We start from the raw sequence: 26,041 nt of genomic DNA, 5'->3' as shown, positions 1-26,041 counted from the left end.
GTCCCTCCTGCCTGTCCTTCCCACCTTCTTGCCCTAGTCCAGTACCCGAAGAACCATGCCAGCCTCCTGGCCTTTGCCTGTGGAGCTCATGTATCAGTAAGCCTAGGTCTGAACTGGGGGTAGTGGGTCGGAGTCAGACTGTCCTCCCTTGCACCCCTCCAGCTTCCCCTACCCCATCCCAACCAAACTGGAGCCTCCTCAGGAACTGACAGCGGGATCACACTCTGACACGCAGCCACAGCCCGGGTCCGAGTAGGCTCAGATGGGGGACATCGTGCTTGGAGGGGTAGGGGACTGCTGGGGAAAGAGGAGAGGTTATTAGGGGGCGCTCAGGGCCTGAACCGGAGCCTGGTGGAGCTCCGCCCTCCGCTCTGCTCTTCAGCTCTTCAGCGCATCGCCCCCTCCAACCTAGGCCCCCCGAGCCAGGCAGCACCACCGGCCGGAAAGGGGCGGAGCTAGATTCGGGGCGGGGCCAGACCCGGGGGCGGGGCCACTAGGCCTCAGAACAACAGTCGCTCCTCCCGCACACTTTGCGCGCGCGCACATACTAGAACACAGCTTCCCAATCCTTTGGTGTCTGGGAAGCCAGAGGGAAGACCCCACTCCCCTCCCCCCAAAGTCCACCTCGGACCCTTGCTCTTTCCGCCCAGTCCCAGGAACCCCCCCGGTGCTGCGCGGACCTAGGCAGACACCCGGGCAAAACCGGGAGCTCGGCGGGGGGTCTGCGGGGGTTCTGCGGGGGCTGAACATGTCGTACCAAGGCAAGAAGAGCATTTCCCGGATAATGGTGAGCGAGCGAGTGAACATCACCAGCCCTCCGGCCCTCCGCGGTCCCTCCAGCCCTCCCTCTGTCCATCCCCAGACCTTGCGTCCCTCCACTTCTCATCCCCTCCGTCCGCCCCTCATCTATCTCTCCTCTCCACTTCCCTCCATCTCTCTGTCCTTCCCTCCAGCCCTCCCTCAATCCTCCCCCATCTGACCATGCCCCCTCCCTCTTTGGTCCTTCCCTCCCTCTATCCTTCTAGCCCCGCAGAGGGATGAGGCTGAGGCCCTGGAAGCCTGAGACTGGGGTGGGGGTGGGGAGACTGCTAGGGAGCCCGGACCTGGGACTCCTTCTCTGCCAGTGAGAGCCTCAGTTTTCTACCCTGGCTTCGGGGCACGCGAGCAGGGAAGGGGAGAGCATGCTGCACCCCGACTCCCTCCAGGGGTTCACAAGCCATCCCCTCTGTGGGTTCTGGCTGGGGCTGGGGCGCAAGGTGGAAACCAATCCCTAGCTCATTGGTGCCCACACGCCTTGGGGGGTGCTGTGGATAGATTCCATTTCCAGCTAGCTTTCCTTGGGACCGGAGGGGATGAGGGGATGTGGGTCAGTGAAAATGGGGCAGACTTTGAGAGTAGTTGGGACCTTGTGTTTCAGGGGAGCCTTCCCAGCCTCCGCTCTGCTAAGCTGGAGTTTCCGTGGCCCACTGGGAGAAGGCGTCTCCATAGATGCCTCTGAGCTAAGGCCCTGTGAGTGCTGCTGCATCCTGGCTGTCCCCTCCTCCTCTCTCTCTGCTCTTCTCTTTTCTCTTGTCCAAGACAAGAGATGGCTTGGGATGGAGGGGGCGGGGGCCCAGCCTGGAAGCCAGGAGAAGAGGGCAATGGAGCAGTTGGCTCTGAGCCTGAAGATTTTGCCTTTGTTTGGTCACTCTCATTCCTGAATCAGGTTAATTGATGATACAATCTTTGTATCGAGAGGGCTGGGTTTAGGGCTGTTTATATTTACCATAAACTGTCCCTACTTCCTGTTTGAAATAACATTTGGAAAAGCATTGGGGATTCCTGGAAAGCCCTTGTCTGTTTTCTTCCATATGTTCAGTTTTTTGTTTGGAACCTGGCCATGGGTCCAATAGGAAAAGACCCTGGAAAGACAGAAGGAGGCACTGGCAACACGAGGGGCCCAGGCTTGGGGAGTTCCTATGGAAAGACAGTTGTAAATCCTGGAATGCCTTTGTTGAGCCAGGCCTGGCCTGCCTAGGACACCCTCCCTGAGATGCTGCTTTTGGCTGTGCCATTGAAAAGTATAGGTCTAGCGGTCTCCTGGGTTTTTATTTTCTTGAACCAGTAGTATATGGATCCAGACCCTATTTGAAATGGCGAGAATGTTCAAGGGCCACTGGACCCCACAGCTTACTTTGGGAGTTGCAGAAGAATATGGGAAAAACATGATTTGGGTATTCTGTAAGAAATGAGTTCAAGCTCATGAAATATGTTTATTTGTGGAGCATTGAGCACAAACCCCAAATAGTCAACAAAGGACCTGAAGTCTAATAAAGTCCCGGTACCTGGGTACTTTCCACTCTAAGCTTCTTTGTTTTCTTATCTGTGAAATGAGGGGGTTCGGCTGGATAATCTTTACATTCCTTCCAGCTTGAAATCTATGATCCTTTCTACCATTTTTTACTCTTCTGGGAATAATAGACATAGAATGTGAATACAAATAGGGAAAATCCCAATCTAGAGCAAATGCCAGAAAAGATCCAAATCACCTTCTAAAATTAAAAAGAAAAATCCTTTATGGGCAGCCTGGCTAAGTGACAGCTTGTGATGGTGGGTATCTCTATTTCCTTGACCAACTTGAGACTTTGCTTTAGTCAAAGCTTTTCAGAACAAAGACCTCTGGTTTTCTATATGTATTCCTCCTCAGATGTATTCAAAATGGAGCCTTCTATTGAGTGTGATTCACTCCAGTGAGGAAGAACCAGAACTCCTGCTCCCAGCCTCCCCAGCTTCTTCTCTCTTTTTACTTACCCAATGATCACAGTGAACTTCTCATGATTGGAGGGTTGGGTGCCTCAAATGGGCACCTCTTTGTAACATTGGCAATGGCAAGGCAGACAGCTCTCATCTATCACTAAGGAATCTGGTGTGTTGTGACAGGATGGAATAGAGGGACTCTGCTGGCTGAGGGGAAGGGAGCCATGACTGCCAGATATTTGTCCCAAGGGTCTGTGACCTAAGCTAAGCTAAGACAATTGTGTATCTTGGGAGTCGAGCACTTGAAACCATAGATTTAGAGTGAGAAGGGCCTTCTGGGGTTATCTTGGCTAACCTTGAGAACCAAGAACATAGTGATTTTCCCAAGATCAGCCAGAGGATAAATGTCAGAGACAGGATTTGAACCCAGATCCTCTGATGAGAGCCAGGGGTCCGTTCCTTTGTAACAAAAGCAAAGCCCTTGACTTGACTGAACTTTGAGAGCCCTGCAGAGTTGCTCTTTCCCCTCACCCACTAAAGAGACATGCCTGTCACTAATGCCAAGGACACTTCTGGACTTTTGCTTTGCCTTCAGATGCTTACCTCAGGAGAATCTACTTGTCAGGTATCGATAAATGATGGACAAATGGATACAAAGCATTTAATTACCTACTATGAGCCAAGTACCAAGTGCCAGGTGCTAGAGGGATAAGTGTAGAAGTGGGGCCATTCTGTCCCTGCAGAAGCTTCTATTTTACCACAAGGGTTTTTAACATGGGGTCCATGGACAGACTTCCATTGGGGATCCATGGAATTGGACAGGAACAAAAGACATCTTGATTTTTGCTAACTTTTAGCTTCCTTTGTAACCTGATGTAATTTAGTTTTTGGATGTAAAAACATAATTCTGAGAAGTCTAGATCTTGCAGTCTTTCCTGGACCAACTGTCCAAGGGATCCATGACACAAACAAAGATCTGCTAGAAGGGGCCAGCAGTCTGCAAGGGAAGAGTGTCCATTACTGAAGCTACAACTTGTCCCAGCCTCCTTATGTGTCCCTTTTCCCTCTGGCACTAAATCCATAAACGGTCAGGAATTCTGAACAGAACCATCTGGTAGCCATCAAAAGAAAGCAAAAGAATGAAGGTTAACCAGTAGGACCTTGTGAATCTGGACTATTTCCTCCATCCATTCAACAAATGGTGATTGAATGACTAATTCATGCAAGGCTCTGTCTGAGGCCTTCTATAAAGCGAGTTTCTCACCCTTCTCTCCGCTTTCCCATCGGAATCCCTGAGTGGGTCATGGGACCTCTCTTGATTTCTTCATATGTTAAAAAGAAAAAAAAAAGGATAATGATACCTAGAAAACAATAAACAAACATTCATATTGTGGCGGCTCTCAGTATTCTTAATTTTAAAAATTTACTTTGCAAGCATCCATTGTCTTTCCTTCCCACTCCCCCTCCATAGAATAAATTTAGAAAATCCTCCCCATAATTGTGCCTAGACCAGCCAAAGGAATCCCCTCCTTGTCACAGCCCGGTGTGCAGGTCTCATTCTGGATGGGAGGGTCATCCCCTTCCTGGCAGGAGGCAGCCAATGGCCTGATTCATCTTCAGCCCTCTGCACTGCTGCACTATCATTCCATTCATCAGAGTCTGAGAATCCTGCAGAGTTTCAAAAAACCTTTTGAAAGCACCTGCTCTGGGGCAAATGGGTGTGGAAGACACAAAAAAAGAAGTGAAAAATCATTTCTTCAGTGGAGTAACACACAACTTCTCCCAGAGAGACCTGTCTACTAAATCTCCTCTGAGAGTAAGTATAGGGAGGTGTTCCCCCCAAAGGACACTGGCTCTTGTCTCAGGCAGACCTGGATTCCATTCTAACCCTAAGGAGAGGGGATCTGAGACTTTGTTTCCACACCCTTTCTGGATTGTTGCTTCTCCCATTGAGTTTTTTTTTTTGGGGGGGGAAATCTCCTAAATCAAATGTGAATATTATGGCTCATGCCTGGGTCCCCCTAAAAGTGGGCTAATGGGCTCCTTTCTAGAGATGTTCCTTATGTACAAAATAGACAGAAGCTCTAGGATCTCTGTTTTCACCCATCTTTTAAAAATGCAGAAGCCCCAAAGGTGTGTTTTGCCTAATACTTTACACAGGAAATGCTAATCCACCACTCCTGGGGTACTTTCCCAGGGAGGCAGGAGTTGTTTGTGGCAGGACTGTGCTCAACAGGTCTTTCTTTCTTACTCTCATCTGTGCAGTTCAAGCAGCCCCTAAGTCCAGAGCTTCTGGCTCACCACACGGAGTCTTTTGGTGAGGATTCTCCAGAGAAGGTAGTGCCCTTCTCTGTGAAGCTGTGATTGAAACCACCTTCTGGTGGGTAATGAGTTCCTGGCCTCTTGAGCTCCCAAGGTTACCTGTAGGACTGGAAGTGGCCATGTCTCAGGATTGCAGGTCAATGACCTGGTCTCAGGGAATGCAACCCAGAAAGGAAGAAGCAGCTATTCATCTGAGCTCCAGCCTGAGGTGAATCTAGGTGATCTTATTCCCACTGCCATTTGTGTATGGCTGTCATTACTGCTTTGTTTGGGGAGGGGGGGAGTATGGAGAGTAAACTTCCCCCACCCCTACTGGAAGTCCAAAGGAGAGCATGTATTGGCTGTGTCCCAAGAAAGATGTCCACTTGATAGAAACCAGGAGTAATCTCTCCTCATTACATTAATGCATCGAGGAGTGACTCCTGATTCAGTACCAGTTCAGCACAATCCCCAGTCCCAGGACATGTCAGGACCACTCAAAAGCTACAGGCTTCCCAGGAGTTTTAGCATAGGATGGCAAACTTTGTCCTTCCACATGGAGGCAAAATAAACCTGCTCAGATCCAAGGAAAGTGTCTCAGTCCAGCACATCAAGGAGTTTTCTGATCACCACTGTTATTATGGTGATGTGTAAAATGGGAAGATGCTAGCAACTTGAGGGATCTGGAAATGATTCATGTAGAATGTGATACTTGAGTTGAGTCATGAAGGAAAATAGAGATTTTAAGAAATCAGAGATGAGGAGGGAATACACTCCAGAAATGGGGTACAGGCAGTGCAAAGGAGTGAAAATGAGAGGTGTAGGCTGTGCATGAAGAATAGGAAGAAGGCAAGCTGGACCACTGTGTGTGATGAAGGGAAATATGTAATCAGGCTGAAAAGACAGGTTGGAACTTGGTTGGGAAGCATTTTATATTTCATACAGAGGAAATTAGAATTGGTTCTAGAGAGAATGGAGAGCCACTGGAGCTTACCGATGGGTGAGGTATACATGGTGAGATCTGCAGTTTAGGAGAAAGATTCAGGAAGTTTGTGGGGGATGGATTGGAAGGGGACAGAGAGACAGACAGGCTCCAGTCCAAGGCCTTAACTGGAGTGGTGACTTTCTGAAGGGAGAGTAGACAGACATGAGAGCTTCTGTGGAATCAGTCAATAACAATCTAGGTGCCAGGCACTGTGCCAAACACTGGAGATACAAAGAAAGGGGAGTAGCAATAAGGAAATTGGACACCTAGAGGGAAAAAGAGAGTTAAGGAGGCCTAGAGGATGACCCCAAGGAGGCAAACCTTCCCATTTGGGAATAGGGTGGGATCTAGTGGAAGGAGGAAAATCGGTTTCTTTTGAGCCTCTATGTTCTTTTTAATATTCTTGCTTTCTGCTTCTTTTCTGGCAGATTGTCCTTTACTTTGGCATCCTTTCCTTTTTGTCCTCTGCCACAGTTTCAGGGCTAGTGGGGAAGACGTCATAAGTAAGCACATAAGGAATTAGCCATCTATGCTTTTAGTTCATTTTACCTCAGTAGGCTTCTTGGTGACTTGAGTAATGGAGACAATTGTCATTTTTCTACCTCTTGTACCTAATTTCTATTTTGTGGAGTTTTTGAGGATTTTTGCAGACCTAGAGAAAATGTATAGTCCCATATTTTGTGGGAACCAAGAAGTCCCAGAAATTAGGAAATGTGAAGACAAGGGAGTTGGGTGTGGGCAGGATAGATAACAAGTTTTGATTTTGCATGTTGAGTTTGAGACGTTTAAGGGACATCTAATTTGAAATTCCAAATTAGCAGTTGGAAATTCTTGAGTTGAGATCAGGGGAGAGAGTGGGACTGGATATATAGATCTTGGAGTCATCTGAATGGATATGATATGCACACATGCAGGTCTATATGAATGAAGAAATCAATTACCTACCTTTAGGAAAAGCTAGCAGATGGCACAGGGAGGCAGCTAGGGAGTGCTACTGTGCATAGAGTGTTGGGCCTGGAGTCAGGAAGAACTAAGCTTAAATTTGGCCTCAGATATTAGCTGGCTATTTGACCTTGGTCAAATCATTTGATGTCTTCTGTGTCAGTTTCCTCATCTGTAAAATGGGAATAATAACAATAGCATCTTTTCCCCCAGGTAGTTCTGAGGATAAAAACTATATATCTGTAAAGTACATGGCAGACCTGCAAGTGTGATAGAAATGCTATAGTGATGTTGATGATGACAAGAATAGTTATTAGCATCGTTACATACAAAGGCTTACACTCACCTTCACTTGGAATGAAATGGTTCATATTGGGCACCCTTTTCTCAATTCCTTCAGCTCATTAAGCCCCACCCGATCTTCTGGAGAACACATTGCCTTATAGTTCAGACTATGACTCATGTCTTGGGTTTTTTTTTTTTTTTTTACCAGAAAGGGAGCCAAAAAGTAGTTGATGTTCAATATGGTTCAGGCAAGGGACAGGCGTTTTACTCCTGTGCACTGAAGAAGAAAGCTCAATGAAAAAGACTCCCCGTGCACATTAACAGAGTGACACAAAAGAAAGCTTGAGTAGCTCAACTTACAAGTATAGTTACATCATTATCATCTCCATACAAGCTACCATTTAAATGGTGCTTACTCTGTGCCTGCCAGACACTTTGCTAACCCTCGTAATTAGGCTTAGGTTACCAGCCTCCCAACATTATGTCAGGAGCCTGATACTTAAACCTCATTAGAACATAAAGCTGTTGGAAGACATGCTAAATAAGCATTTTCATTTCCCTTCAGTTCTTTCCAACAATCCCATGTTGTGTCTTCTGGTCAAATAACCAGGCTCGGGCTTGTTGGGGGCCTTCCTCTCCAACAACAGTGGAGGAGTTGCCAAGATCTTTTACCCTGTCACTATTGGGCTCCAATACTATAGGACCCAGGAACTCCGGACCTCTCCAGAAGTTGACTCTGAGCTTGGACATGAATTTTGGGAGAGATAACACATTAACCTAAGATCAAGAAAGAACAAACCCTGAAACATGAAAGGCAGCCAGGGCCAAGGTGCAAGCTTACCTAGATGAGCACTCTGTCCTAGCTTCCAATGTGGGCATAGTCTCCATAATGTTATGATAGAGAAAGTTCAGTCCTTCCTCCCCCTGCCCTGGAAGTCTCAGAATTACATAACGCCATCTGGTGAGTTGAACAAGAAGAAACAGGCTCTTCTGTAAGTGGATTCAGCACCCTTGCCCCATTGTTACTATTATGGACTGGGGGACAATCACAGAACCACTCAGAGTTTGACACATTATGCTAAAATGCCAAATCTTTTCAGCATTTTGTCACTAAATAGTTGGAAGCAGGCTCTGGAGTCACCATGCGATTAACCAAAAATGTAAAGGAATTGCATGATACTCCATGGGATGGTCCTTGTTACACTAGCACCATCCAAGTCCAATGTAAATATTCAATACCTCTAAGAGATAGCACATACACAAATCACAGAGTACAAATACCGTTCTAATACCATAATATTGAACTAATGTTGCAACATATCCCAACAATCAATATTCCCAAAGTAAAAACTCAATGTGTCCAAACCCAGTGAATGTCCTTGCCTTGGATTTCCAATTGAAGTCCACAGTGTTCCATTAGCTATGGACCAGACTCTATTAAGCCGATATGCCACCTCAATATTGTTTGGACCTTCCTGGGTCAAAGAAAGAAAAAACAGACCAGGAGTAACTGAAGCCCATAGCTCCTCCACGTTCTTCCAGTTAAAGCCAGCTATCCCAAACCAGTACCATGGCTCCAAATAGTCAGCACCCAGTTCCTCAGAAAAGCTCCCACTCCCTGAAGAGTTACAGTCCTATATTTCCCCAGTTATTTCTCTTGGCTCCTTCCTAACCATGAGCAACACAATTTTTAAATATTTTATAAATCCCAATGCAAAGGGCTTGTGAATACATGTAATGGGAATGCAAATTTGGAAGATCTTCCCTGCCCCTAGGCTAAAGTGCACCCGAAGCCTGGGGTGGGAGGCTCGTTTTTCAGTAGATACTTTTTGATTGGCCAGTGGGTCCAAAAGGTTGTTACATTTTCTGAGCCAGGAGAAGGCTATATAAGCCCTGATGTGAGGCTTTGTTTTGGGGGCTCACTTTGAGAAGTGTTCTGTGATTTGATCTGGATTCTGGGAAGCCGTTGTCCGGAGGGCCCCCCCCCGCCCCGGCTTTGAAAAACCCAGATGTTGAAACCCAGATGTTGATTGCGTATGGATGTAATGGCTGGACAGTTTGGAAAGCTGTCTACTTGATCTGTTTCTGTCTTGATAATTATGCCTGTATACTTTGAAGTTCGGGGTGCTGACCTTTTTCCCCTGAACAAGGTAAACGACATATGTCTGACTGATTAAAGTAAGCTTGTTAACCCATTTTGAGTTGCTTTCCTTTAACAAAGCAGATCCAAGAACCTGTGGTGGAAGCAACCCTGAGGACGCTTGGGGTACTTGCCACTACAATACACAACACAGAAATATGTAATGATTAAAACCTCTGAACAATTAAAATATGAAGCATATAAAGAAAACTCTACTATCAACATTAGTTTGGTTACTACACAACCAAATTATACACCTGAGTATGACTTTCCCAATTTTGGAATTTCATGATGGCTGCTCTCAAAACCTTCCAGAGAATTTAATTATATTACATATGTGAAAGTGCTGCACCATGATCCATAAACAAATATCGATCAAATATGCTGTGGGTAAATGTGTATCCCAAAAATGCCCTCAATTAGATTCACTATCAAATCAATTCCATCAAATCCAGTTTCCATTCAACTATAACCTTGAAATCCATCAATTACAAATTTGATTGCTTCAGTGCATTTCCGATCTCCCTGATGAGGGCATTCCCTCCAATGGTGCAGATCACAGCTCATTCAACCCTTCTCATCAGATGGGAGCTTGGTCTCCATTGTTCCACAAATGTTTCATGTGTTTTCAATCAATGTGTTATCAACCTTTCTTTAGACTCCTCAATAAATAATGCATACATACCAATAAGGCACAGTTCCTCCATTGGTCAGGCCAGGTCCTTGTTATATGGCAAACCCACTTTGTTTTCTTCTCTTCTATCTCTCTGATGGCATCTGTGATGCTATTTGCCATGAAAAATTCCTTTTAAAATAAACTTAATATATTTTGTTTTTTATATTACCTTCATTTCCCAATGTATTACTCCCCACCCTCTCCCAGAGGCCAAACCCAAACAGCAAAGAATAAAAAGAAAAAAATAGCTTAGAAAAATTAACCAACCTATTAAAAAAAACCCTGCAATTTTATATAGTGTCCTCCCCTACCCCCAACCACACAGAAGTAGGAGGAACCTTCTCATATCTCTTTTGAGGGGGAGCATGGTCATTATCATTTCAAAGGATTGTTTCAATTATTTTTTGTTGTTCTTTCCCATTTATGTCGCGGTGGTGATTGCTGTTCAGTTGTTTCAATCATATTCAACTCTTCATGATAGCATTTGGGATTATCTTGGTAAAGATCCTGGAGTCGTTGATCATTTCCTTCTCCAGTTCATTTTACAGATGGCCACACATGGACAAGTGACTTGCCCAGGTCCACACAACTAGTAAGTGTTTGAGGCTGGATTTGAACTCAGATCCTCAGTCCTGGTCCACTCAGATCCACTGCCCCATGTAATGACCCTGTATTGTGGTAGTTATTGTATATATTATTTTCCTGATTATGCTTACTTCCCTTTTCATCATTCCATGTAAGTTTTCTTATGATTCACTTTATTCTTCATACCAACCTTGTCTTACAACAAAATGCTATTCTATTACATTCATGGACCATGATTTTTTTTTTACCTTTCCACAAGAGATGGATATCTACTTTGTTCCTAATTCTCTGCTATAACCAATTATTTGTTGCTATGAATAGTCTTGTACATAGTCTTTCTCTGTGTCATTAACTTTCTTGAGTCATATATACAGCAATAGAATCTCGGAGTCAGAGTAAGCATGTTTTAGTCTTTTTATAATAATTCTAAAATTATATTTAAATTTAGAGAAAAAAAAACAAATAATAAAATCCACCCCTTTGTTACACAGAGCAAAATGGAAGCACTTCATCACTTCATTGTTTCAAAGGTGCAAAACAAGGAAAAATGCATAAGCACAATAAATGTACTTAACATTATTTTAAATAATATTTCCTGGTGTATTTAAATAATATGTAAATCTGGTTATAGCAGATTTGAGAGGGGAAGAAATCAGTTTTTTATTTCAACTTTAACTATCAATAAATGAGGAATTTTATTCTGGCATCTTTTGCAATTTCCTCAATATCTATGTCTTCTATTCTTTGACTTTTGGAGAAAACATTACATTGTAAGGCTACCACCTTTTAGGATGTGGACAAGGATTGAGATCTTCCCCAATGTATCCTCCAGAGGGTACAAGTGGAATCTTGATTCACTACCATCCTATGTATCTATTACAGTAATATCCACTTTGTATTGAGGAAGCTTTGCTGCTGAATCTGTTCTCCATTGGATATTATCTAAGGATGGTTTATCTTGATTATCTCATAGAGCTTGTGCTTTAGTTACTCTGCAAGGATGTAACTGGAGAACTGAGGCTAGTTCACAATCTCTCCCATCCTGCCTTTCATTTTTATTTACCACCAGTAACCTTCAGGCCATCAAAAAGACGCTGACTCCAGACTTTTTTGCAGAAGTAGAAGGATTTTGAAGGTAGGATTTGATTTTCTTCTTTTATTTGTAGCTGTATTTTTTTTATCTAGGGATGATTTTTTCATGATAGGAAGAAGTGTTACTGGAAACAATGTTCTCTGCTTATTACGTAGCCCCCATTTAAGTTTGTGTGACTAGAGGAAGAGCCCTTTGGAATGGGTTTCAAAGCATCATGAAGAGCCATTTGCCCAAGTCAGTTTTTACAAACCTTATTTCTTTGGCTTTTATCTTACTGGTGGATAGCTGAAAATCAATGTAACAATAAGCACCCTAGCATCCCCAGTATGGCTGCCAACACAGGTTCTTAGATCTACTTTTCTAAAGGAAAGCAACTCAAAATGGGTTAACAGTCTTGCTTTAGTCAAAACATATAGTCACAGGGGAAAAAGTCAGCACCCCAAACTTCAGAGTATACTGAGGTTACAAGCAGAAATTACAAGAAGAGAGAGAAACCAATATTTCAAGCAGACAGGCCTCCAACTGTCCAAACATTACATCCATACCTACTCAGTTACCAGAGAGGGAAGCATCAACATCTGGGTTTTCAAAGCTAGGAGGTTCTCAACAGCTGCCCAGAGTCTCATCTGGTCAAATCACACAACACTTCTCAAAGTGAGCCCCAAAGCAAAGACTCCCATCAGGGCTTATATAGCCTTCTCCTGGCTCAGAGAATGTAACAACCTTCTTGACCCACTGCCCAATCACAAAGTACCGGTATCTCCTGAAAACCAAGCCTCCCACCACAGTCACCAGGTGCACTTAAGCCAATCAAATGGCCTAGGGGCAGGGAAGATCTTAAATTTATATTCCTTTTACATTCCCATTACAATCCTTTAGCTAGATCCAGGGGTTTATCCATTACAGAGTTTCCATGGAGGGAAGGGTGAATATCCCCTCAGAAAGGAAAAGCAAACTTTATCAAAAGAGGTTTGGAGACAATGCTCACTTTCTCTGTCAGTCTTCTTCCTTTTGGCTCCTCTGCCTCCCAGTAGTTTCAATGGCACAAAAAGATCTTTTTTTTTTTTCAGTAGCTTCATCTTTTGGATTATCAGTTCCAACTTGCGTCCTTATTGATTCAATTATGTTCTTCCTCACAAGCATTTGCTTAATGGAAGAAGAATGATCAATATCAGTGTTTGCTTGAGAACCAAGATTAAGTCATGTAACAAAACTGGTGTCATCAGACTTTGCTCTAGGTTTCTGTAGTCTAGAATTAGAAGTATTGCTGGGGGGATTTGTTTTGAAAGGGTACTTTTCCCAGTCTCTAAAAGAGAAGGGGACAGGTTTGTATCCAAGCCTCAGCCAGTTTTCATATTAGAAGCAGCCCCCAAACAAGAGAAGATGCCTGAGCAGTCCAGTGAGTTGCTGGTGGAGTCCCTGGAGAGGAATCTTCACTGGTTTGTTTTTTTTTTATTCCTGAAAGGGTTGTCTCTTTGGCCCTGCTTCCTCTCTCTGGTGCAGCTTTTCACTGAGAGGATTCAAAGCCCTTTGAGACTCAGATTCTTTTTGAACATCAAGTCCAAGTGTTTCAGCAACAATTGCAGCAGAGTTAAAAGCTGTTTTTTCAATGGGATAATCGTTGGTGTCTTGGATATTGGTCATAGGTGATAATGTTTGATCACAAGTATCTGCTAGAAGAGTTTCACTTTCGTGATGGTTTTGCTGCAGTTCAGGTGAAGACTTTAGGCCTTTTGCTGATTCATTTGTACATAGAGTGTGCTCCAAACCAGTGTGTGTTTGCCCTATGTAGCAGACATGTAGGTTCTCCTTCTTTCTTCCTAGCTGTTAAGTTCAGGAAATGAGGTGCAACCCTCTGCAGGTGGATGGGATTTTTCATCATCATTATCACATTGCCAACTCCAGGTTGTTCTGATGATTACTGCTTTGTAATACCATTTGAAATCTAGGCTAGCCAGGCTGTCTTCCTTCACATCTTTTTCACTGCTTCTCTTGCTATTCTTGACTTTTTGTTTTTTTCCAGATGAATTTTGTTATTACTTTTCTAGCTCTCTAAGTAATTCTTTGGTAAGTTGGTATGATGTTTAAAAAGTTAATTAATTTAGGTAGTATCATTATTTTTATCATATTGGCTTGATGTGCCCATGAGCAATTACTCTTTTTCCAATTGCTTTGATCTGTCTTTATTTGTGTGAAAACTTTCATAATTGTGTTAGCATAATCCCTAGTTTTGTCTTGGCAGGTAGACTCCAAAGTCATTTATATTGTCTACAATTTGATGGAATTTCTCTTTGTATCTCTTTCTGCTGGGTTTTATTGGTAGTATAAGAAATGTTGGTGATTTATGGGTTTATTTTATATCCTGCAACTTTTCTGAAATTGTTAACGTTTCAGCTAGTTTTTTTTTAGTTGATTCTTTAGGGTTCTCTATATATCATCATATCTGAAAAGAGTGATATAGTTTCGTTTCTTCATTACCTGTTTTCATTCCTTTTCTTGTCTTACTGCTATAACTAGTATTTCTAATGCAATATTGAATAATGGTGGTGATGCTGGACATCCTTGCTTCAGTCGTGACCTTATTGGGAAGACTTCAAGTTTATCCCCATTATAGATAATGCTTGCTCTTGGTTTTAGCTAGATACTGCCTACATTTAAAGAAAAAGTCCATTGATTCCTGTGGTTTCTTTTTAGAGTAATAGGTGTTAATATTTTTTCAAAGACTTTTTCTGTATCTATTAATATAATCATACAATATTTGTTTTGTTATTGATATGGCCAGTTATGCTACAGTCTTGCATTTCTATATAAATCTCACCTGGTCAAAAAGTATGATCTTTGTAATATGTTGCTGTAATCTCCTTGCTAATATTTTATTTAAAAATTGGCATCATTATTCATTAAGGAATTGGTCTATAGTTTTCTTTCTCTGTTTTTGCTCTCCCTGGTTTAGGTATCAAAACCATATTTATGTCATAAAAGGAATTTGGAAGGTCTAATTCTTTACCTACCTTTTCAAATAGCTTACATAGTTTAGGGATTAATTGTTCCTTGATGGTTTGGTAGAATTCACTTGTAAATGCATCTGGTCTTGAGGACTTCTTAGAAAGCTCATTGATGGTTTCTTCAACTTCTTTTTCTAAGACAGAGTTCTCTGAGTATTCTTCCTCTTCAACCAGTGTTCATACCCACTCAGATAGAACCAGTTTCTTTTTTATGATGCTATTCAGTGCTCCCTATGTCCAGTGCCTTTGAACTCTCCTTCTGAAGAAGATATTTATGACACAGATGTAAGGCTCTTCTGTGCCATCGACCCCACCTATCTCTTCATTCTAAGCTGTGTTCTCTGACATCTTTTTCATTGTTCTCCACTGTACCCACCTTTGCATTGAATTCTTCAAGTATTAAAGAGTATGTTGATTTAATTCATAGTATCATATCTAGGGTTTTTTTTTGTTATTTCTGTGTCTCTTTATCCTTTGAAATATGTGTTGACACATATTTTGTTGAAATTCTTTGTATACTAGTTTTTTTTTTTTTCCAAGTGCTGCAATTAAAGTCTGAACCAGTGTTTCTTGATATGTTATTGGTCATAGCCTTTTGAGGCTTGGGGAGTCCAGCCCTACCAGCTCCATTTTATTTGCTTCTTCAAAGGAAAACTGGATGCCATCTCTTCACTTAGTTGCCAATTCTATCCACTATCCACTCTTGCCTTTATCTCCTTATGACCTAGCACAATGCCTGGCCTGTAGGAGTCCTTTGGTAAATGCTTACTTATTGATTGACCGGTAGAGGCAACTGGCAATATAAGATTATATCTGTATAGGTAGAATAAGACTGAGCATATAGTTTGGGAGTCATCTGGGCTTAGAAGATAATTAATCCCATTGGCCCAAATGAGAAGAGCAAAGAACATCAAAAGAATCTTTAAAAGTGTGAAGAGAGAAGAGGACCCAGAACAGAATATTGGAGATGTTGGGTTGTAAAATATAAAACTCATCCAAGAGGCAGAAATTATCTCAGATTAGGGAGTTTACTGGCTGTCAAGTGCAGTAGCCAGAATGCAATCATGTTGGCTGAATGTCAGTTTAGGTAGACTGCGAGAAAGACTATAAAATTCTCCTAAATTGCCCCAGTTTTTATATCCCCAATCAAACAACTTCGGTTTTTTCTCTTTACTAACTATTGTTCCCATTTGAAATAACATTCAGGCAAGTATTTTTTTTTATCGGAACAGACCAGAGACATTGTTTTTGAGAGCATCCAAAGTTCTCCTGTTCAAACAATCCTGCCGTTTATCCGTAACTTTATTGCCTTCTTTTTCTGTTTTCTAACCTTGTGGGTCACCATGAATTATTGTCCCTTATTATAGCATTCTGTTATAGCCATAAACAAAATGTAACCCTTCAATTCCCCAGTTGGAAGTTATTGATCATCTCACAATTTTCTAACAATTCCCAAAGCAGTATCAATCTAAGAAGAAATTATATGCTCTTTATTGAATAGGTAACCTGTCCATAACACACAGAGACTAATATAACAAGTAACGTTACAATAGGATGAGTAAATGAATCCAATATCACTTTAGCTCTAGGGGTGCCAAAGCCTCTGCCAGCCTCTGTGGTCTGTTCCTTCAGGTGTCTGGGGAGTGCTGTTTGGGCATCTCTCAAGCATCTATGAATGGATCAGGGTAGCCTTGTGGAGGTATCTGGGCTTCAGGTCACCTGTGGAGACTCTCTAGGTAAATCTACTAAAGCTTACTAGTGATAGGACTTAGTATGATTTAATAAAACCTAACAAAATCTAATCAGAATGGTCCTCCAGTAATTAATTCATATGATAAAAACCAGCGCTGACCTCATTCAGCTGCTCTTATAAACAGCGGAACTTTAGGGAGAACATCAAACTAGGCTACCCAGAAAGGTCTGTCTTTTTTTTTTAATCCATTAGAACAACTCAGAAGGGCTTGAACATTGCAAAAACAAGGCTCAATTTTTTTTTAATTACAATTTTACCTGACATGGTTAGAGAGATTTGCTGTGAAGTGAAGAAGGGACATGGTTGTGACAACATCGAGATTTGTCTTCCAAGCCTAAGCCTAAGGGGACAGAGTCAATTAACATTAAGATAAAGGATCCTTAGGTCTATATGATTTCAGAGAAAAGTCATAGTTCATTTTTGTAACGGCCAATTGTGCAGCGAAATTCCACATTATTCACAGGATATCATACTCAGTATCAGAATTAACCAGGTGGGAAACACTTCTGTTCAAAAAGGAAGTAACACAATGGGAAAACTAAGCCAAATGGATCCTGCCGATACCTTGTGGGGCCATCCTCTCATCCTTCTCAGGCACAGACATCTACCTCTAACAGTTCTCAGATCATACATTCTTTGAGTAGTTTGTGGCATTTTCTTTGAATAGTGGATTACTGACTTAATGGTAATTCAGACAACTGTACCTGAATTCAAAACTCAGAGCAATACCAAATTATACTCCCAAGGGATTTTACCTCAAACAGCAAATTTCACTAATCCCAATTTAGGGCTAGGTACAATTATTATTATCTCTCATGTTGTTGCAATAACTACTACTAATAAAAAGTTTACCAAGTTTTTTTTTAAATCAACATCCTTTTCTTCTTTTTTCTTTAGTTAAAACTCATCCTGGAGTAAAAATCAATCATTAGAATTAAAAAAAAAAAATCACATCCTAGAAGCCCGCATCAAGAGTGAATATATGATAATTTACTCAAAATTTACTGTAAGCCTCCAGACTAACACGCATCCATCTCTTAAGATTCTGTATATTAGCCCCCTAAGGCAAAAGTAAAATTTAAAGACAAGTCTGTTGAGACTAACTTGGTTCATAATGTAGCTTCAATATACACTATTCCAGGTATAATCTCATAATTTTCTTGATCACAAATGATCATTTAAATCATCTCTATGTGATAAGAAAGCTCATAAGTCCTCCCCTCACATCTAGGTAGTGATTGTGAAGGAAGAAGGGATCCCAGTCTGTCAGGAAGTCAATTCATTATTTTGGAATTTCACAACATTTAGCAAGCACTTTCACAGGGCAGATAAGACTCTATGAATTTGTCCAAATTGGAAGTCCCAAGGAACCTGGGAAGTTTACAAATGAGATTTTATAAGGTCATTTTAAAAAATATTTTTTCCCACACAATAAGTAATTCTTATTTTTAAAGCAAAATATATAGTAGGTTTTAATATGATGATAACAGTATCTAATAATGTAATTCATAATTTCATAGCATATTATCAAAAGAAATTAATTTCTAATGATACAATTGCATCACCTTCTTAACGGTATTTCTCAGATAATACTTTCCAAAAAATTCACTGTACCATAAAAATCAGAAACATGTTAATAACATAAACTTATGGTTTATAAGGAAAGTCAATGAATAGTCATAATACATGAGCACAAGAAACTACAGGACAGGAAATAGTATATGGGTGAACATGTCCCCTACAAAGTCAAGACTGAAGGGAGAAACATGAGGAGGGATGGTGGCCCAGGCAAGGAGGGAGAGGTGGAGGGGCAACTGTCACTGAGAAGGCAAAAGGTGGGTGTTGGTAGAGAGAAGCAGAGAGAAAGCTAGATCAGCAAGAGGTGAACACCAGACAGGAGAATTTCTAAGACTAAGATCATGGAGGTAAATGTGAATGATGGTGGAAGCCAAGGCACCACCTGCCGCTCCTGTGGGAGGCTGAGGCAGAGGGAAGGTGAATGTCCTGGGAGGTTGAGGAGTTGGGAACCGGGAGGCACACAAACTGGAGGAGAAAGCAAAGAGAAGATTGTCTCCTCAGTTATCTCCATATACACTGCTTTCTAATCACCATTGCCCTACTCCAGTACATACAAAATTCATTTTAGAAGTCTGACGGCAGGGCTTGGCATTTGTTCCCATTCCATTTCATCTTGACTAGATGAACGTATATTCACTACATTCTCTGTCACTCTAGAGACTTTTTGCATGAAAGTTTTGATATTCAACATGATTTCAAAGGTGAATTCTGATGTATGGGTTTCTCTTCCCCTTCCCCACCAATAGAGTGACCGGCTTCTGATCAAAGGTGGGAAGATAGTCAACGATGACCAGTCATTCTATGCTGACATTTATTTGGAAGATGGCTTGATAAAGTAAGTTTCTACGAAAACATACCTATGTAACTGGCAATCATAGATTGTTTTTCAGTCAAGGTAATTGTAAGAAAATCTCATCCCCTCTCCCCGACATATTTTTGCCACTGGGTCACATGATCTGTACATGGAAATTTGGGGAAAGGTGCCAAAGGATTGCAGACTTCTTTAAATGGCTGAAAGGAAAATATGTAAGATTTTGGCTGAAATGCAAAAGTCTGTTTTCCTAGTGAGTTTGAAAAAAAAAAGATGTCTGGACTCATGATTAGTGAGTAGGCACAGGGTTCAGTGGAAAGAATCCTGGATTTGGAGTCAGGAGAGCCCTAGATTTAGCGCTGATGTGGGCTAGCCACTTAAGCTCTCCATGCATCAGTCTTTTTATGCATAAGGAGAAGTGAAAACTTGTACCACACAAACACACACACATACATACATACACACACACAAACTCACACATAGGTAAAGCACTTAAGTACCTAGGGAAGGGCAATTCAGTCATTTGGTTTAATTAGTACTTTGTGGTAAGCAGGAGGGGCCATGAGCAAGGCTAGAGGAACCATAACCATTGCAGCCACACCCATCCCTTCAGACTGCAGGGAAGGGGGCCCAAGGACCAGATGCTCAAAAGCATAGGATCAGGAGAGTGGGCCTGCCTCTAGCCCATCTGTCAGTGGCAGTGAACAAGCTGCTGTGGAGACATGGCCCCAGAAACTGCTTCCCAGGGGTTGGGAGCAAGAGGAAGGCTGTGAGCCGCCGGATGAACTCCTTTAGAAATGAAGGAGGAAGGCCTGAGGACCGGGAGGTGATCGGCATGGACAGAAGGACCCTCCAAGCTCAGTAAAGGAGGGTATGGAAATGACTGTGATGGCGTCTGGCCCTTGCTCCTCTTGGGCCACAGATGGTGGCCGGGCCTGTAGTGTCTTCTGGGGCACTCAGGTTTCTATGGTTGCAGTGAGAGAAGGCACGTGAGACAAAGAGGTCTAGTATGCAGTGTATGTATTATAAAAGTGGCTTCCAGATGGTGCTAAGGGAGAGAAGAGCATAAGGATCTTGGGACAGAAGGATAGGGCTGACATGGGCAATCATCAACAAGCAGGGGCAGAGGGTGTTTGCCCAGGCAATGTGTGAATCAAGAGAAGGGAAAGAAGAAAGGGGAGGGGGAGGGGAGAGGAAAAGGGAGGGGGAGGGGAGAGGAAGAGGGAGGAGGGGGAGAGGAAAAGGGAGGGGGGGAGGAGGAAGAGAGCTGGCTGACAAGGGGACCACAGGCTCCCACAGAATTCCTTGCTCAGTCCCACATGGGAGACAAATAAAGCATTTATTAGGCATGAACTCTATGGTAGACAATGCACACAGTGCTGGGACACAATACAATCTCTGCCCTCCTCCCCCCAAAGACAATCTCTGAGCTTAAATTCTAATGGGAGCCAATAGCCCCCAAAGGGAGGTTGGATGAACGTCTAAATTCATCCACTTGTGGGAGGGAAGCAGGGAGAGACAGAACCTCCTTGACCTGGGCCAGTCCTGGGGCATCGGGAGGTCTGGGGAGGGAGGCCCAAAGCCATCTCCTTTGAGATGATGGGACTGGAGGCTTCCCGGAGCCTCTCTAACCAACCAGGACAGTGCTTCCTCCAGCCAGCTCTGAGGGGAAGCAGTCACCACTACCCACTGGATTCAAAGCCAGGGGGCAGGGACTGAGTGGCTGGTCCTAGGTTGCTCTGAGCTGAGAGGCCTGGAGGGTGGTCTGCTTGATTTGGTCACCCTCTCTAGCTAGAGTCCCAGCCCAGAGGTCCATTTGCAGTCAGTGAGGCTGACTTGGAGTCTGAGCTCTAGCAGTAACTGCCTGGGTGAGCTTGGAGAAGTCCCTCCCCCTCTCTTTGCAGGAAGATCTCTGCCCCTTCCCCCAGCTCTGATTCGAGGATCCTTCATTTAATGGTCCTTGCATTCTGGCAGGTTCTGGTCATGACCTTCCCTGAGGACTTGGTTTCTGTCCTCTGAAGATAGCCTTACCCAGTAAGGAGAAGCTTCCCTAGAGGAGGGCGGGACAGCTGCCACAGTGCCTTCTGCAGGCATGATGGAGGCTGGCCTGGCTTGGAAGAGGCTATGCCCACAGCACAGCTGCAACCTCTTGACTGGTAATGCTTTCAAGGAGTCAGGCAGGAAACATATGAGCAATGGCGCATTGATTCCTAACCTTGGAGGAAAGCAGCTTTTGTTGAAGGAATATTGATTAAGGTCTGAAGTGCTGAGACCAGCGTGTCTAGGAAGACAGCTTGGCATAGTGGGCAGAGTATGGAACTGGAAGTCAGGAGCAGCTGAGTTTAAATCCTTTTTCAGACACTTACTAGTTGTGTGATCCTGGACAAGTCACTTAACTTCTGTGAGTCTCAACTTTCTCATCTGTAAAATGGGGTTAATAATAGCACTTGCTTCCCAGGTTTGGCAAACCTGAAAGTGCTTTAGAAATACTGCTGTCATTGTTATTCTGGCCAAGGCTTTGCATGGAGACGAGAAATGTCGTTCCCTGCTCTGTGGGATGTGTAGGAGGCAGGACAGGAGGAGGCACGATCAGATATGTGGCTGCCGTTAGCACCAAACAACCAGCACCTTTGGCCTCCTGGATTCCCATAAGACACAGGCGCTCCCACCCCTGCCACCGCCACAGTCCTTTCATGTGGAACTTCAGGGGACTCTGGGCAGCTGACGGTTTATAACCAGAAGTCTCCAAATCTTCTTTTCAGACAAATTGGAGAAAACCTCATTGTTCCTGGTGGCATCAAAATTATTGATGCATACGGCCTACTGGTCCTGCCGGGTGGGATCGACGTCCACACACGGCTGCAGGTCTCCGTCATGGGGATGAACTCTGCAGACGATTTCCATCAAGGCACCAAGGCAGCCTTAGCGGGAGGAACCACGATGGTCTGTGAGTATGTGTGCATGTGTACACACATGTGCATGTTCCCGCTCTGGCATGGTGGATCCTCCTCAAACTTCCCCCTGCTGGGAACTTCTTCACTTCTGGGAGCCACAGATCCTTGCCCTTGCAGTCACCCTCAGCTCTCTTTTCCCTCTCCTCCCATATCTGAAGAATCATCACGTCTTGCTTAGCTGACCTCCCCTTCACATCTGTCCCCGTTTCTCTCATCCCATGGCCTGCCTTTGTTTGGACCCTCATTACCTCCGATCTGGGCTCCTCTCTCACCCATCCATGGGTCATCATGAGCTGCAACTCTCGTTCCTTTGTCCACTGCCAAGGAAGGGGGAGGGCCAACCTTCAGATGGATCTTTGAAGTGAATTAGGCAGATGCAGAAGCCCATTCCAGGCCCATCTTTAGCTTCTATTCTAAGCTAATCCTAAACCAGCAGTTGCCAGGTGTTATCTGCTCGGCCCTCTCACTCATGCATCTGTGGGCAGCTAGGTTTGAACTCGCCTTCTCATGGGGCCACATTCTGCTCTCGCCAGGCCCTAAAAGGCTGCTGAGCTCTGAGAGGGACAGAGAGCCTGCCCCGACCATAGGTCTGTCACCTTCTTGTTGGGGCAGAGCCCCAGATGGAAAGCTTGTTCTGCTGGGGAGCATTTAGGTTTTGACCTGAGGAGATGTAACAAACTCCTTGTGTTTGGCTGCAGACCTCCCACCTCTCTACACTTCATCCTCCCAGGATTAGGCCTCAAGGAGCCAGGCAGACCCATGGAAATTAAGCAACAGGTTAAAAATTTGGGGAAAAACCCAAACCAAGTGGAGCAGATCCTGGAACAGAGCAGAAGCCCCCCCCCCCCTTATCCCTTTCCCTAACAGCCTCAGGGCACTGTTTCTGGTGAGTCCATCCCATCTGGCTCCCTGGCCAGGAGCCAGGAGGTAAAAGCCCTTCTAGCATGCCTCCTCAGAAGCTGGCTGAGCCAGCAGCAAACGCACCTTCCTTCTGTGCTAGGTCCCTAACCCCAACCCTGACTGGGACATGACAGGCATGAGGCTGACAACCACTGGGTTGCTTCCTCCTGCAGTGGACCATGTACTCCCGGAGCCCGGAGTGAACCTGCTCACTGCCTACGACCGGTGGCGAGAAGCTGCAGACAGTAAATCGTGCTGTGATTACTCCCTGCACATGGACATCACCCGTTGGCACGAGAGCCTCCGGGAAGAGCTGGAGGCCTTGGTGAAGGACAAAGGTGAGAGTGCTGCTAGTGCCTCTGGGGGCGCTGCATTCACTGGGCAGAGCCCCAGAATGGGCCCACACCCGAGGAGCTGTCCAGCCCAGGCCCATGCTGCCAGGAAGACTCAAGGAAACAGAGCTCCTAGATTGAGACTTCCCTCACTCTACACTGAGGAAACTCAAGCCCATAGGAAGGGGTAGCAGTCGAATGTGCGTATACCAGAAGTCAGCCTTTCCCCACTCACAGGCAGCTCTAATTGGCAGCTGAGCCCTGAAGGGAGCTTGCGAGAAGCCACTGTTTCCTTCTCACCCCTAGGAAAAGGCATGTGGCTAGTTCTTTTCCAGTGGGGTGCTAGGAAGCTGGTGGAATTCCCATGTTCTTCCTTGAGTCTTGGGGATTTGGGTCTGTCAGGGCCTCTTAGGACAGAGAAGGGGCCAACGTGAGGCTCAGCACCTCCGTGTTTCTCTCTAGTGAGCTTTTATGACTTGCTGTCGTAGCTGCTGGAATGACTTTAAAATGTCCCCCTGAGGTTCTCAGGCCTGATGGGGCCCGAAGAAGAAGTGGGGCTCTGCAGCCCAGCCCAAGTCCAGCATCCTGCAGACTGGCACGTCCAAAACGGAGCCCTTAGACATCAGCTCCCGGAGGGCAAAGGCCATGTGCCTTTTGTTTGTGTATCATTTGTGCCCCTCCCCCCCGGGGGCCTGTTACCTAGGGGGCACATTGGCACATACTCCTTCTGGTGAGTGCTTATTCAAATGTTACCTGAGTGGAGGAAGCCTTAGCTGTGGGAAGAAAAGACCACCTCTTCCACAGGCTGCTTGGTACCTCCAGGGCACACCACTTCCCTGGGCTCAGGGATTAAGGTGAGATGCAGATATGTTACCTGCAAGAGGTAATAGAGGATGACTTTAGAATTCATGAACACTTTATCATGAATTAGGGATGTTGGGTTTTTTTTAATGCCGTTATGCAGTAATGCACAGATTGTAAAAGTTCAAAGGCTAATGTGACAATCCTTTGCATACCAATATCAAGGAGGAAAATTCATGACATGTAACAGATGTGAATGAATCATGACCCCATGGAATTCCCTACTCCTCCTTTTCCCAGAAGGAGCCCTACTGGCATGGAGTTTGGCTCCCAGCTCTGCCTTGGCCCCACTTGCCCAGCAAAAAGAGAATAGTGTTTGGTTTTTTACCTCATTAAATCTGAGATCACGGGAAATCTTCCCCCACAAAATGCATGGCTCTCTCAGCCTATAGTGTCCATTGCAATTCACTGAAACACAATTATGTTGATAGTTGCTGCCCCCCATACTCCTGGGAACAGTACCCTAAAGGAGACCATCCAAATCCAGGCAGAAAACTCAACACTGACTTCTGTGTCTTGCTTGAAGTTCTAAGAAATTAGGCAGGGCAACTAGAAGGCAAGCAGAAAGCCTAAACTAGACACTTGGAACAGCCTTGGAGCAGTATTCAGGTTGGGTGTTTAGAGGACTGGTCGTCCAAAGAAGGAATTCCCTGGGCATACTGGCTGCAGACCGAGAGGAGTGGAGGATATGGGCAGTGGTGCCAGGAGGCAAGATCAGCTCAAAAGGATGAGACTGACAAAATGGGGCTCCATCTCTAGTCCTCATTTCACAGTGCTCATGATTGGGTAAATCTCTATCTGCAGAACCTCATGCTGTGGTCAGCGTAGGTGTGAGCTGAGTTGTTGAAGGGCAATCGTGTTCTGCTTGGTCTCAGATGGGAAACCGGGGAGCAACATGGACAAGTTAAAAGCTCTAGCATTGATATCAGGAATCATTCAGAAGAGTTTAGGGCTGTCCGCATGGGATGCCTCCAAAGACAGCAGGATCCCAGCCTCTTGAGAGGTTCTCGAGCCAAGATTGGATGAGTAACCTCTGATGTAATAAGGAGGGACTCATTTAATGGTTGGACAGATGCCCTCAGAGCTCTCCTACTCTGAAATTCTGTCTGGCCCAGGTTCTATCTGATACAAAACCAATCAGGTGGCCCTACAACTGCCCTCCTTGACTTACTAAAAAGAGTGACTGGTTCTTCTGTGTCATTTTCAGGTGTGAACTCCTTCCAAGTTTTCATGTCCTATAAAGATAAATACCAGTGTACTGATGGCCAGGTAAACTTCCCTTCAAATATAATGAGGCAAAGGAAAAATGTTATTAAGATATTTATGGGAGAGGTCTCCATGTGTAATAATATACTGTATTCTTTTTTTTCCTCTTACCAGATGTATGAGATTTTCAGCATTATCCGAGAACTGGGAGCCATCGCACAAGTTCATGCCGAAAATGGGGATATTATTGATGAGGTATTCATTTCATTTAGAGGAACACCTGGTCAAATAGGGATGGATTGACCTGACTGACTGAGGACAAAAACACAAGGGCTTTGTGTTTTTGTGAGATCTTTGACCAGGGCACTGACAATTTTAACTCTGTGTGTGTGTGTATGTGTGTGTGTGTACATAATACAAAACATACTTTTTCTAAATTTATGTTGACTACACACAACTCTGACTCTGTAGCAGCAAGCACCCCAAGCGTCCTCAGGGTTTGCTGCCACCACAGGTTCTTGGATCTGCTTTGATAAAGGAAAGCAACTCAAAATGGGTTAACAAGCTTACTTTAATCAGTCAGACATATATCATTTACCTTGTTCAGGGGAAAAAGGTCAGCACCCCAAACTTCAAAGTATACAGGCAGAATTATCAAGACAGAAACAGATCAAGTAGACAGCTTTACAAACTGTCCAACCATTACATCCATACCCAATCAACATCTGGGTTTTTCAAAGCCCGGGGCCTCTGGACAACGGCTTCCCAGAATCCAGATCAAATCACAGAACACTTCTCAAAGTGAGCCCCCAAAACAAAGCCTCACATCAGGGCTTATATAGCCTTCTCCTGGCTCAGAGAATGTAACAACCTTTTGGACCCACTGGCCAATCAAAAA

The 26,041-nt window shown here is 44.1% G+C and overlaps 1 protein-coding gene and 1 pseudogene across 1 annotated transcript in view; one reads left to right on the top strand and one right to left on the bottom strand.

The window, feature by feature from the left end:
- Positions 1-499: 499 nt before the first annotated feature.
- The window catches only part of DPYSL4 (dihydropyrimidinase like 4), a 75,478-nt gene continuing 49,936 nt past the window's right edge, over positions 500-26,041 (top strand). Inside the window, exons 1-6 of the mRNA XM_069101632.1 lie at positions 500-787; positions 18,826-18,914; positions 21,653-21,837; positions 22,918-23,082; positions 25,145-25,206; positions 25,318-25,398. Coding sequence (XP_068957733.1) covers positions 749-787; positions 18,826-18,914; positions 21,653-21,837; positions 22,918-23,082; positions 25,145-25,206; positions 25,318-25,398 — 621 coding nt within the window. The 5' untranslated portion in view covers positions 500-748. The remainder of the gene's footprint in view (positions 788-18,825; positions 18,915-21,652; positions 21,838-22,917; positions 23,083-25,144; positions 25,207-25,317; positions 25,399-26,041) is intronic.
- Positions 11,414-17,105, bottom strand: LOC138172199 (DNA endonuclease RBBP8-like; annotated as a pseudogene).

This window comes from Petaurus breviceps, unplaced genomic scaffold, assembly GCF_028583685.1.
Source record: "Petaurus breviceps papuanus isolate PSGF00001 unplaced genomic scaffold, PetGlider_PUasm1.0 490, whole genome shotgun sequence".
NCBI classification, from domain to species: Eukaryota; Metazoa; Chordata; class Mammalia; order Diprotodontia; family Petauridae; genus Petaurus; species Petaurus breviceps.
This window is presented reverse-complemented; position numbering and strand designations above follow the sequence as displayed.